The sequence below is a fragment of the Adiantum capillus-veneris genome, chromosome 12 (assembly GCF_014529385.1).
Source record: "Adiantum capillus-veneris isolate H3 chromosome 12, ASM1452938v2, whole genome shotgun sequence".
NCBI classification, from domain to species: Eukaryota; Viridiplantae; Streptophyta; class Polypodiopsida; order Polypodiales; family Pteridaceae; genus Adiantum; species Adiantum capillus-veneris.
This window is the reverse complement of record NC_140942.1, coordinates 95,837,272-95,852,136: the sequence shown is the minus strand read 5'-3', so window position 1 is coordinate 95,852,136 and position 14,865 is coordinate 95,837,272. Positions and strand designations below refer to the sequence as shown.

Here is a 14,865-nt window from a genome sequence, read left to right as displayed (position 1 = left end):
CCTTCTCTCCTCCTTCTCCACTCTCTCTCTCTCTCCCCCACTACCCCCTTGTCTTCTCCCATGTTCCTCTCTCTCCCTCCCCCCTCTCTCTTTTCATCTTTTGCTTCCTCATGCAATAGCTACCATGGTGCTCAAGGACATCACAAATCGTATGCATACATATTTGCTTGTTCACAATGTTTGCACCGAAGGCCGCAGAGGTCATCGCAGGAACGTCGTACCATCGGTGAGATGAATGTTGACGATTCTTCAATATCTTGTCAATACCATCACATATTTGAATAAAACACCCATTTATGCAAGGTAACAATATACTTCTTACTTTTGATTGTGTTCTTCTTATCATAAACTTTGAAGTCTAAGGTGTTGCCTCTACTTGTTTTGTAGTGCTTGGCACAAAGGTTGCTTTTATGCACAAATAGTGAAAGGCTCCATGTTAGAGAGGCCAAGTGTCACCACTTTTCCTCTAAAACAGTCTTCTTTGTTACATCTTTCAGGTAGGTGCTTCAAATCCATGCTTATTAGGGGTGGTTGTCTCATCCTAATGTATATTTTTGTATTGTTTATTCCCAGCTAGATAGAAATACTTGCAAATTTGTACAACATATACTTAACAAGTGTCTTCATTATATAGCTTGCAAATGTTGAATTCATACATGTTTTTGTTACAAGGTGACCTCTTGCTATGCTAGTTGAGTGGCATTGTTTGCGAGAATGGCTCAAGGAACTGGCATAACATGAAGCTTTTACGGTGGCACAAAGCTCTCCTCAGCAATGTGGCTCCCACTACACCAAAAATCATTATGCTGACATGAAGAGATCCCTAGTACAAAGAGATGAAGAAGAAGAAGAAGGAGATGAAGCAAGAGCACTCTTCAATTGCACAAATGAGAGAATATGTGAATTTTAGGTTTAGTTGACTTTTATATGAGCTCGCCCCATTCACACTTGGGTGCCCATGCTTAGCCAACTAATCCCTTGAATGTTCCAGTTAGAGTGCGCCTCTCATCGGCGATCACTCTTACCCTTTTCCTATTGGACCGACAAGCCCGGTACCTGACTCTACCAAATAAATAATACAATGTCCGCCGTAGGTTACAACGTCCGTCTCGTAGGTGATAGGGTGTCCGTGAGCCGTGAGGGCTAACACCTTTCTCCGATGGGCTCATCTTCACTAATTTCTATGGTACATTTCCTCACTCACAACCAAAAATAAAAGCTTTGCTCTTTTCCATGAAGACTTCCAAACTTCAAATCATGGGGAGAGAGAGAGACAGAGAAAGAGAGAGAGGGAGAGAGAGAGAGCGAGAGAGAGAGAGAGGGTGTCAGAATCTGTACACTATTGTAACTTTGTTTGTAATATTTATTTTTGTGTATATTTGTGTGTGTGTGTGTGTGTGTGCATTTGTATATCGCTACCAAAGCTACCAGAATGCTTGATTGTCGGATGTTGAGGCATAGCTGAGGGCCAACACCACTTTCAAGGGTCCATAATTGGGGGAGGCATGTTCTCTCTCCCAAATTTATAGCTGCAATGAGTGGAAATAATTGGATGAGAGAATCTAGTCCACACTATGACCTTTGCCGGATGAGCCCAGGACTCGAAAAAGGTCTCAACCAACACAAGGGCAGTCATCCTTGGACAGAAGGGTAACAAACTGCAACCTCGTGCGAGTACCCTCTTTCACTACCATTGCAAACAGTATGCAACCAAGGCAAGTACCCAGGGGATTACAATTGGCATCAAACATATCTCTCTCTCTCTCTCTCTCTCTCTCTCTCTCTCCCCCCCCCCCCCCCCCCCCTTTAACAAAAAACAGAGTTGTTTTTTGACCTAGTAGACAGCAATTCGCTCTTTTGATCATAACTTCTTCATCTGAACTCCGATTTGGATGATCTATAGCCTCAATCAAAGATCACAACTCCCTTTACGCATTGATGTAAAGACAATAAATTTCAGAGTTATGGAAGGCATTTCTGTAGCAGCATTTCCAAAGTGAACACGTTCAAGAAAGTTGAATCTCATCTCTTATTTTATATACAATGTCTTCCGGCACTCGCAAGGGTTCTTCTTCTTCAACAAGTTCCACAACCATTGTGGAAAATGATCCAAAATCTCCTAAGTGTGAAGATAGCAACACAACCACCCAACCAATGATATCCCAAACCATGATCATGGCATACTTGGTATTGTTGTAAGAGACCATAAACAAACAAGGCGAAGACTTACGAGCACTTGCAATGGAGAATGGCACACTAAGGGTACTTGTGGTTGAGAATGAAAATCTCAAGAGGACACTTGAGATGCAAACAACACGTTTGATGCAACTTGAAGAGGAAGTGAAGGAATGTAAACGCTCTCTTATGGACTTGAATGCTTTGAAGGAGCGCATGAGCAAAGTAGATTATGACCATGTATTGAAAGAGGAGAAATTTGACACCATGAGCCGGGATGTATGCGACATGAAAAATGTATGCACAAACAAGTCTTGGGTTGATGTATGTGGTAACAATGTGGTTCCTAATTTCTCACACATGCAAGCTATGGTTCAAACAAAGAATGCTGAGAATGTGGATGGAGGAGTTGAAGCAACGGGAGCGACGTTCCAAGAACATTGCTATTCTTGGAATTCTTGAAGAGAAGTTAGAGATATCTCGTTCTCTTGCCATTGTTATTAAAGATTTCTCCAAAATCCACTTTGGCATGTCCAGAGTTATGGTCTATGGAGCACATAGAGTGGGAAAGCAAGGAGCTCCTCACTCGGGAGACCAGCCAGCTGTATGCACCATGCCGGATGAAACCAAATGAAAGATTATCCTTGATAATAGTTGGATCTATTTGAGAGATACAAAATGTTTTGTATGTGAAGATCACACTATTAAGCAACAAAATATGTGTCGCAAGGCATATGATGAAAAGAATAAGAAAAACAAGGAGATTTTTCACGAATAAAATATGCTCAAGGAGGAGGAAAGTCCCTCGAGCAAATAGGGATGTGTGACCTATGAGACCGAGTCACAATTAAAGATATGCTTTTGGAATTGTAACAATGGATACCCATGGAATGCGGGGGTTGGCATTGATGAACTGACAAGCAAAGCCGATGTTATACTTCTTGTTGAAAGTTGGGAGCATGATACACAAAGGATTAACGGCTTGGAGGATTACAATAAACGCTCGTTAATGTGGTCAAAGAATCTCAAGCAACGAAGAGGGCAAGGAGGGGTAGCATGTATGGTTAAGAGGAAGATTTTTCATCAGTTGTGAAAGATGACAAGTACAAACGTTATGTATGGCTTAAAATTATGACACCAAAAAGAGCACCCATTTTTGTAGCCGGTTGCTACATTCCTCATCATGATTCCCCCTTTTATGCTTGCATGGATAGAGATCAACCATTTTTTGATTTAGAAGAGGACATTGCTTATTTCACAGGCGAAGGTGATGTTATTGTATTTGGGGATATGAATGCTCGCACAAAAACATTGCAACATGATACTCAACAATTTGATATGCCATACATTTCAAGGGAGTTGGAGGAAGTTCACTTGTATGATCGTACTTCAATGGATGAGAAAGAACCGGATCACAATAAAAAGTTAATTTTACACATGTGTAATAGCACGGGTATGCTCATTGCCAATGGTGTATCTTTATGGAGTGGAACCAATGGATTTACATGTAGGAAACATAATGGGGGCAGTGTGATTGACTATGTGCTACTCTTCGAAGACATCATGTATTGCATAAAGAGTTTTATGTTTGGCCAATGGACTCCGGAATCTGACCATCGGACCTTATTTATTGACCTTTCATGTGGAGAAGAAACTAAGCATGATAATCTCAGCCAAAGGAAAGAGAAATTATCACTATGTATGGATCTCAAACGGGCCCCAGTGTACATTGAAATGGTTGAGCAAAAGTTATGGATGACAAAGCTTCAATATGACGCACCATTGGAAATTAAATAGGAAGCTTTCAAGAAAGTTATTTGTTCTTGTGTAGAATAATGCTTTTCCAAAAAGCATCTCCATGGTATCAACAAAGATAGATCACGCAAAAGGTGATTTGATAAATAATGTCAAGATGCTCAAAAGTCCTTGATAAATCTTGATGCAACTATGGACAAAGACAACTATCAAAGTCATTTGCATACATACAAGGCATTGATTCAAAAGAAGAGAAGAAGATGGAAAGTAAAGCAACAACTTTTTCAAGTCCAAGAAAAGGCACATGCATGTGGAAAATTTTAGAGAAACCTGAGGGGCAAGTGGGTTGAGAATTTTGGTAGCTTGAATCTTGTGGATATGTACACACATTGTAGGCAATTATATGAGCAAGCAAATGCTAAAAAAATACCATTTTATGGTTCACTTCCATGTATGTCCTCTTTTTTTACCATTGAGGATGTATGCGGTGGGCTTGAAAAGTTGGCCACTCGCAAAGCGGGGGGTCTTCAAGGTATCAAGTCGGAGACGATCAAATGGACTGGAGATTTTATCCATGAGTGGATGTGTGATATGTTCAACTTTGCACTTCAACATGGTATGCCTTATGATTGGAGTACTAATTAAATTAAGCCTTTGCATAAAGGAAGGGATGTAAACTTTTGCTTGCATAGTGGGCTGATTGTGAATGAATCCAAAACAAAAAGGTTATGCTTGTGAAAACCAACCATAAGGAGAAACCATGCATTTATACAACAATGAGACACTTGAAGTTGTTGAGAGCTTTAAGTCCCTTGGCCTTGAGGTTCCGTCCAATCATAAGTGGTATGAATGTGCTATGCATCGTTTGGAGGCGGGAAAGAGAGCATATTATGCATTTGAGAACATGTGTAATGCAGGAAACATCCAGTGTTGGGTTCTCAAGAAGTATTTTTTTGATGCATTGGTGACACCGGTTCTTCTTTATGGAGTTGAAGTGTGGGGCGGGAGTATCTAAAATTCTGCTTGGAAAGAGTTTGAGAATGTCCAAAAGCGTTTTCTTACAAACTTTCTCCAAGTTAAGACACAAACACCATATACGCTCCTACTTCTTGAGTCGGGATCTCTTCGAATTGAGGTTATGGGCATGGAAAGGATTGTGGAGTACGTGATAAAGATGCGTCAAAACCCCTCACATCAACTTCCTACAATAGCATGGAAAGCAAGCAAAAAAGTTCAAAAGACGTATAAAAGCAAGATCTTGAGTACGAGACAGATGCAAGACATAAAGAAGTGGTTTGGGAGATGGGATGCATTACACTTGTTACATGAGGCTTCTATTGACTCCCAAGTGAATGAAGCTTTTCTACAACGCCAATGTATTACGGCTTGGGAGAAATCCGATGGGTCACACTGCATACATTACACCACCCATATTGCCCCCAACTACAAAACCATGTTCTTCGCTGAAAGAGGAAACCGTACTCACACTTACATGCTTGAGCCTATCCCCTTGTCGCGATACACATTATCGTAGCCATTCAGCTTAGCTCTTATTTCCTTCGATGCGAGACAGGGAGTTGGGGAAATGGAGAAGAATCAAAGCCCTTGTGCACATTATGCTCACTGCAAGTTCAAGTCCGAGTACCACATACTACTAGAGTGCTCAGCTTTTGGTCACATCCAAACTTGCTTCTCTCACATTTTCAGCCATCTCCCAGCCACACTGTGGTCTCTCCATTGCGACTCTCATCACCACAATTTTGGAGCATCAAGAGTCACGCATCAGCCATACACATACTACTTAACATGTAGCTTTGGTCCCATAGGTCATATTTGACCTCCGAGGACGATAATAAAATCACTCAATCTCTCTCTCTCTCTCTCTCTCTCTCTCTCTCTCTCTCTGGATTCTCCTATTATTCTTCTTTTTTCCTTAAATATCATCCTTTCTATTTTTTTGTAGTACTATACAAATGCATGCATATTTGTACATGTCCATAAGAAATATATATTGCCGCCTTCAACGTGCACACATACACACACACACACACACACACACACACACACACACACACACACACACACACACACACACACACACACACACACACACACACACAGAGATTAGGGCTTCCCCACTTCTGTGTGAGGGACCCCATAGCTAAAGCATCACGTTTTCTAACAAGTTCAAAGTGGTTAATGTAAGTGTGTATGGACATGTATGTGTTTATGAGAGAGAGAGGGGGGGGGGGGGGGGGGGGAGAAGAAGAATAAGAAGTGTCAGTGCCGTAGGATCATTCCAAGGAGACCATAAAGAATCCTATCTGAATATCATCTATATTCCTAGATGGATGGCATTATCTTTCTTGAAAGCCAAATAATGGAACCAAGTGGAAGATGTCACCTAGTTGTTTGTGAGCAGAGCATCTCGATGCTTGCAGTTTGCAAAGATAAGGGTGACAATTGGAAGTCCACACCGTGGTTGGAGAGGAAGGTGTCTCAGGAGTTTTTTAAGTTGTTCAAGTTGAACCTCTAAGGAAAGTAAGGTACAATGTGGTCTGATGGTGATCACTTAGGTAGGGTATCATACACAAACTCCTGCACTTCTAAGAAGGCTGAGGGTGCATAAATAGAGAGACTTTTCTCTATTACACCAAATGCATCGCCTTACACCGATGAGAATGGAAGCTATAGCATGAGTGTTGTTATGGTAGGTATTGCACAATACACACATACACATCCCCACATGCAAAGATACATTGTGTGTGTGTGTGTGTGTGTGTGTGTGTGTGTGTGTGTGTGTGTGTGTGTGAGAGAGAGAGAGAGAGAGAGAGAGACCCAAAAACTATTGTTTTCAAAGGACTCTAACTCCACTTCCTTGAAGCTCTTTGAGAGAGAAACTTCTTTATGTATGTGGGCATACATGAAGACATTCCAAGCTTATTCATAGAGAGATGGCCCATAGAAGTATTACATGAAAGCTTCCTCAATTTCTTACTAACAAACAAGCATCACGTATTTAACAAGGCAAACTTTCCAAAGTTCTTATCTGTCAAGGCAGGTAGAACTATTTCTTGTACGTTGTAAATTGACAACTATTTTGAGTGATGGAAAGACTGTCTTGATAAACATGCGTTCTTTGAGGGAACTTTACCAATAAGTTTAGTTTTTATTTTTTTAAATTAAAAAACTCACAATTGCGAGTGGATTATATTGACCATCCCAAAACAAATTACAAGAACTTGCCGTGGTCGTGCCGAGTTTTGCGATGTCTTTATCAAAAAAGAAAACTTGTTGTAAGGAATTTCTCTAGTGTACATTGTTGACAAAAGCTTCATTTTTTCTTTCGTAAAATTTTCAGGCTCATGAAGGAGAATAGACCCGAGCTCGGAGATTAGTACAAGGTGTCTGACCAGCATGCGGGCAAATGAAGTTTGACCATGTCATGGCTATTACTCCACTATGCATGTTCTTTTATTGGTCAGGGCCTGGCCTACAGCAGGGGCATATCTTGCTTTTGGGACAATTACCCCTAATGTACATTATTGGCAAAGACTTGTCAATGTCAATCTCTACTATAGGTTTTGGTAATTATGGCTTTTTCAAGAGAAAAAAGAGGTGGGTAAAACCACCCTCTTTCACTCATTATGGAATTCATTGTGGTAAAGTGTTTCAAATAAAAGGAGAGAAGTGAAAAAAAAAAGTTTGAAACTATTCACAAGAAAAAGAGCCTTAAGAAAATGGCATATGTACAAATTGTGGTGACTTTTGATTTAATGAGTGAAAATCTGTCCTAGGAAGCAAACTTAAAGTAGGATGTCTCTATTATGACGGTCCAAACAACCCCCCACACACACACACACACACACACACACACACACACACACACACACACACACACACACACATATGGAGTTTATCATTCTGTGGGGTTTTATGTTATTTGGATAGGCAATCACTTGAGCTATAACTTATTAGTGTCATGGAAGGCATGAGGTGGCATGCAAGCACGAAGTGGACTAGGGTCAACAAGCAAAGCCACACTATCAGGCAACATGTTGAGAGAGAGAGAGAGAGAGAGAGAAGGGGGGGGGGGGGGGGGGGGGGGGGGGGGGGGGGGGGTTGTTGTAGCAAAAATACCTCAAAAGGGAACCCCTTTGTGCAAAAGGGAAGGAAGAGGAGAGAGAGAGAGGGAGAGGGTAAAAGCAATCTTGGACAAACGTTGTTCTATAAAAGGAGGGGAGCATGAGCTTGAGGGAGGACACGACATCATGGCCAAAGTTGGGTGCGGGCTCTTCGTCATTTTGGCCATTACAAGTGAGTGTGTGCATGCATGTGTGTGTGTGTGTGTGTGTGTGACACACACACAGAGAGAGAGAGAGAGAGAGAGAGAGAGAGAGGCTTTGGATTGCAGGAATGAGCTCATGCATTGAGGGAGCTGCATCAAGCTATTCTGGGTTGTTTGTATTTGGGGACTCTTATGTGGACACGGGAAACCACGAGCAAAACATGGCATCTTGGAGGGCTCCCTATGGCATCACCTGGCCTGGCTACCCCTCTGGCCGTTTCTCTGATGGACTCGTCTTCACCGATTTCTATGGTACTTTTCCTCACTCTCAACCAAAATAAAATCTTCGCCCTTTGGCCAAAGGTCTGACCGTGAGAGAGAGAGAGAGAGAGAGAGAGAGAGAGAGAGAGAGAGAGAGAGAGAGAGAGAGAGAGAGAGAGAGAACGCATTCGCTATTGTAACTTTGTTTGAAATATATTTGTATTTGTGTGCCTGGGTGTGCGCGCATCGACCAATGTTACCAAAATGGTTGATTGTCCGACGTTGATGCGTAACTGAGGGACAACACCACTTCTTAGGGTCCCATGATAATTGGGGGAGGCATGGTCTCTCTCCCAAATCCATAACTGCAAGGAGTGGATATCTTTGGATGAGAGAATGGAGTCCACAATGTGACCTTTGTCGGATGAGCCCATGACTCGGATAAGGTCCCAACCAACACAAGCCCGAACATCCTTAGACAGAAGGGTAACAACTCCAACCTCGTGTGAGTACCCTCTGTCACTAAATTTGAATCCATTGCAAATAGTATGCAACCAGGGCAAGCACCCAAGGGAGTACAACTGGCATCAAACATATACCCCTCTCTCTCTCTCTCTCTCTCTCTCTCTCTCTCTCTCTCTCTCTCTCTCTCTCTCGCCGTTGGAGGTGGTAGGAGTCTCGCTCGTGTATATGTATACATATATGATGAACATGTGCAAATATATGTGCATGTATATAGTACTATATAGACAAATAGAAAGGATGATCTTTGAGAAGAAAAACAAAGAATAAGAGAATATATATATTCTCTTATTCTTTGTTTTTCTTCTCAAAGATCATCCTTTCTATTTGTCTATATAGTACTATATACATGCACATATATTTGCACATGTTCATCATATATGTATACATATACACGAGCGAGACTCCTACCACCTCCAACGCGAGAGAGAGAGAGAGAGAGAGAGAGAGAGAGAGAGAGAGAGAGAGAGAGAGGAAGAAGAAGAAGAAGAGCAGTGTTAACATTGTAGGAACGTTCCGAAGAGACCATAAAGAATCGTATCTGACGAGTCTTGAATATCATCTATATTCCTTCCCTGAAAGCCTAATGATGGGACCAGGTGGAAGATGTCACCTAATTGTTTCTAAGCATATCATCTCGATGCTTGAAGATTGCAAAGATAAGGGTGCCAATTGAAAGTCCACACCGTGGTTGTCTAACAAGGTGTAACAGGAGTTTTCTAAGTTGTTCAAGTAGAATATTTGAGGACATTAAGGCAAATGTGGTCGAAAGGTGATCACTTAAGTACGCTATCATGGTCAAACTCCTGTTCTTCTAAGAATGTAGAGGGTGCATAAGTAGAGAGACTTTTCTCCATCGCACGAATGCACCCTTACCTCAATGGGAATGGAAGCTAAAACACGAGTGTTGTTATGGTAGGTATTTAGAAAACACACATACACATGCCCATGCGGCAAAGATTGTGTGTGTGTGTGTGTGTGTGAGCGAGAGAGAGAGAGACACCCAGAGACCCAAAAACTATTGTTTTCAAAGGACTCTAACTCTACCTTCTTGAAGCTCTCTCATAGATATAGTGCACACATGAGGCATTCACGATGCATTCGTTTGCATTTGATGAATGCCTCCAAGTGAACGGCACCTTGCGCATATGGCTTTGTTCACAAGCGAGAAGCTTCTGACGCAAGCAACAACTTTTTTTAAAGCAGTTGCATGCTTGCTGCAGATTGTCTGTAACCAATAAGCTCTCCTCTCACCAAGTTGAATGTGAGCGATGGGATCGAAAGGCAATCTGCACCACGACAACAAAAATAGTGGGCCACCTCTACTTTTTCAACAGAATTGCCATCGTTCAGAGCTCATGTGCGCATTGCAAGAAATTCCAAGCTTACTAAATAGAGAGATGGCCCATAGTAGTACCACATGAAAGATTGCACGATTTCTTACTAACCAACAAGCATCACGTATTTAACAAGGCAAACTTTCCAAAATTCTTGTCCGTGAAGGCAAGTAGAACTATTTCTTGTACGTTGTAAACTGACAACTATTTTGGGTCATGGAAAGACTGTTTTGATAGCATCCGTTCTTGAGGGCATTTTATCAAGAAGGTTAGTTTTATAAAGCACAATTTTTCCAATGTCTTTACACAAGAAAAAAAAACTTCTTGTGAGGAACTTCTCTAGTGTACATTATTGACAAAGACCTGAGGGCGCTCATTTTAGTAGTACGGCCGGTCGTTTTCGACGGTCTCTTTCTTTTTCTCTCTCCCCTTTTATCGCGTGTCCAAGAGTTTTTTATAATCTAACTTTCATCTCGTAGTTTGAGTCACGTGTAAAGGAGACTCCCTTCCGCCATATTATGTTAAGTAGATGGAAGCTTTCTTGTGGCCTATATTTGAATTTTGGAGTGCTTGAGAGTGGAAATGAAAGCACAGGACTTCTATTTGTTAGTGGGAACATGCATAATCACAAAAAAATCAAAGGTTTTATAAACAAAACCATAGGTAAAATTTTCAGGCTTATGACGGAAAATAGACCCTTTGGGAGATTAGTGCATGGGTTTTGGTAATTTCAAGAGAAAAAAGAGGTGGGTAAGACCACCCTCTTTCACTCATTATATTTGAAAATGAAATTACACAAAAGGGACTGGCATGCCAACACCCAAAAAAAACACACACACACACACACAAAGACAAAGGAATAAAAGAGAGAAGTGAAGGAAAAACGAGAGTTTGAAACTATTCGCAATAAAAAGATCCTTAGGAAAATGACACTCTAAAACTTGCAAATCTCACTCTAAGAAGACCTCTCAAAATTCTTTCAAAACATCATAAGTGTATAAGTGAAGGGCTAGTTTTGTAGGGTATCGTGCAGCCGGTTGGAGGTATGTGGGCATGCTTGCTTGCGTTAATAATCGTGGATAGCATCCTTTGAAGCTTCCTTTTTGCATAGCACCCCCTTCATACCATAGCCTAAAAGACAGTTAATGGCGGTTGGCCCAATTGTGGAATTGAGCCATTGATAAGCTATTAAAGATTCTGTGCTAATGGAAGTCGATGCGCTGGCCATAAGTGAGGATATAGGAAAATTTTCGCAGATGTTAGCGGCAATGAAGAGGTCCGAAATGGAGTCTGCTGTGCCAATGGATGTAGGCGGTGGATCAGTTTCGAGACCGGTGCATGACACGGAAATGTCACGCCCCAGCTCGCCAAAGGTATCAACCATGAAAGAGGATAAAATGGTTCCGATCGAAAAAGCTCTCTCTGAGGAAACAGGAGAGAAAATGGGCTCAGCGCAAGGGTTCAAATTCGAAGTAAAAACCATCAAAGACGGGGTTCCTTAGGGACCCATCTATGCGAACGTAAGTAAAGCGTCAAGCTCATCGGCTACTTGCAGGCCAGGTATATCGTTTGCCATTATACTCAAGGGGCCTAACTCTAGGAATTATGGCAAAGGCTCAGCAGAAGGGATGTCAAGTGCAGGAGATATGAAAAACCTGCAGAACGCAAAAGCTAGACTTCAACAAGAGCTCTTAGAAGTCAACAAAAAGCTTGAGGCCGGCCCTAACAACAACAAAAGAACTTGCTCACATTCAGAATTCAGTGGACTGGTAGAAGACGGGTTGGCAGATCGAGACTTCTCTGCTTTAAAAAAGTCCTTGCCACAACAAGTGGAGGTGGCCGAGGCTATTAATGTAGCTATCCCACTAGCACTGATAAAAAAACAGCTAGCCATCCAAGCTATGTTGACGCTTGTATTTGGGTTCAGTGAAAGAATCCCGAACAGGTTTGAGATGATCCAATGGCTTCAGGGCCCTCAAATCCTTGGTCATGGAGGAGCAGTTGAAAGTTACTTCCTACCTAGCTAAAGGTTTTTGCTCAGTGAGATTCAAAGAGGCCTCCGATGTGGAAAAGATCCTCGACAAAGGGCCCCTAGTATTTAATAGGACTACGGTGTGTGTGGTGCCTTGGGAGCCAGTGTTCGACTCAGCTGAATCTTTGCAAGCGGTTCATCCGGTCTGGGTGGAGTTTGTGGGACTGCCTAGATGGCTGTGGGATAACCTTAGGATGCTTGCTAGCCAACTGGGCACTCCCTTATTTGTACCTAGTAAGAGAGGGTTTGGCAGAACTTCAAACAGGGTTTGTATAGGATGGGATTCCTCTAAAACGCCACCTAAAAGCATGGTTACCAATGTCGGAGTTAGGCTTGTTACCATTCCGCTAATTGAAACATACTTTGGGACATGTTTCAAATGCAACAACTTTGGTCACTTCGCCAAGGATTGCCCATTGAATTATAATGGCACTACAGCTCCGGCAGCTCAGGCCCCCATTAAAAAGGAATCCCCGAATGGAGGGCCGAGGAAGCAAGGAGAGAATAATTGTGCGCGTATGTCGCACGTGTCAATGCAAGGAACTTGCCGATACACCGTGTGCGAGCCACAAATGGCTCCAAGCACACAACAAGATTAAACTAGTAAGCTCAAAGATGGCGTTGGTGTGTCACTCACCGCTCTACGCTTTCTGTCGTGGAGGATTCCTCTCCGCGAAGAAGAGGGAGACGCCGCTACGACGCTCAACCGCCTCGTCGTCATCGTGCCGCCGCAATGCTCGATCGCTCTCTCTCTCTCTCTCTCTCTCTCTCTCTCTCTCTCTCTCTCTCTCTCTCTCTCTCTCTCTCTCTCTCTCTCTCTCACGCATACACACACACACAAGGAGATGAAGAAGAAGAAGATGGAGATGGAGCAAGAGCACTCTTCAATTGCAGAAATGAGAGAATCCCTGAATTTTAGGTTTAGTTGACTTTTATATGAGATCGCCCCATTCACACTTGGGCGCCCATGCTTAGCCAACTTATCCCTTGAATGTTCCAGTTAGAGTGCGCCTCTCATTGGCAATCACTCTTACCCTTTTCCTATTGGACCGACAAGCCTAGTACCTGACTCTACCAAGTAAATAATACAACGTCCGTCGTAGGTGATATGGTGTCCGTGATCCGTGAGGGTTAACATGCCCCCCTTCCTGATGTAGATTCCATCCTCAGAAGCTATTGAGTTGAAGCTCTTTCGTTGAGGTGAAAGAGCATTTGAGATGAATGTCCTTAGCCTTCTTCAGTCACTGCAAAATCAAACAACATTGGCACAGTAATTGCATTCTCATATAGAATTAAAAAGCATATGCAGTTGTAGGCAAACAATGTGATTGGTAACATAATTTCAAACCATTTGTCAGCAATAAAGATTAAATTGCAATATAATCAAATGCATAAACAAATGTAAATGTAAAAAATTAAACAAGTATGGGGTCGCTAATTTAACGATTGAAAGGCACTAGAGATCGACTATTAATACCATGGGTAAGCTTCTTAATTTTCTCTGGTCAATTAAGTTGTTTAATCGCGAGAGCCAAGTATTTGATGTTCGAGGGCTGACTAGAGGCTATACCTAGAAGACCTTGTAGTTAAGCTACAATAAAAGGAATTTCTCATGAAATCATCACCTACCTGATTACCTTTCCTTTGATCCCCCAAAGTCTTTTCACAGTGATTCAATTTTGATGTGTGTGCTTATTTTGTATGCCTTGGGTTTTTTGCTTTTCAAGGAAAAGCGCCCACACTTGGAACCTCTAGGGCTCTAGTACCATAGGCGATACATGTGAGTGAAGTACCCAATCAAGCTGAGATTTCTCTTCCAGCTTAAGATTTTACATTGTGGCACTTTGATTTTTTTGTTTGTTCGTTTTCCATTTTTTAATTTTGTACTTTGAGGGGTCATATAACACTGTTACCCTCCCCAGGCTCATCACACTAGTAAACTCCCTTTATAATACTTAAGCGAAAGGTCAATAGGGACTAAACCCACTAGAAAGCCATAGTACATTTCACACAATGCTGCATAAATCGGATTAAGAACCTAAGTAACCATTAATTATTAGGAAGGTATTCCCTATGGTATTAAGAGAAGATCTCTAACACCTAGCTTGGTCAAACTAGCTCAGTCAGACTGCTTGATTTTTAAATCTAGACAAGTGATTATGACAAACAATTACATTGAATTTAATGTTTGGTACTTAGCAAATGCGTTGAATATTATGCTACCAATCACAATTAAAGCAGACAAACATAGATGCAAAAAAGATAAGGGACAATGCTAATGGACAAGAAAGAAACACCTGTTTGCGTTGATAATTGCACTTGATTTGAAGAGTGAGTCGAGATAAAGATTCCATGAAGGTCCAAATCCTAACCACAACAACACGTTCTTGTACACACTAGGAAACACAAAGAACACCTCTAGGAGGCACATTAGTGGGAAGAAAGAACTTTGCTAATCACTAAACTCTCAAACAGAAACACTCCTATCATACTAA

The 14,865-nt window shown here is 41.8% G+C and overlaps 1 protein-coding gene across 1 annotated transcript in view; it reads left to right on the top strand.

The window, feature by feature from the left end:
• The first annotated feature begins 8,080 nt into the window (after window positions 1-8,080).
• LOC147446169 (GDSL esterase/lipase At3g09930-like) overlaps window positions 8,081-14,865 on the top strand; it is a 190,819-nt gene continuing 184,034 nt past the window's right edge. The window contains exons 1-2 of the mRNA XM_086525449.1: window positions 8,081-8,247; window positions 8,345-8,530. Of these exons, the coding sequence (XP_086381575.1) occupies window positions 8,202-8,247; window positions 8,345-8,530 (232 nt within the window). The 5' untranslated portion in view covers window positions 8,081-8,201. The remainder of the gene's footprint in view (window positions 8,248-8,344; window positions 8,531-14,865) is intronic.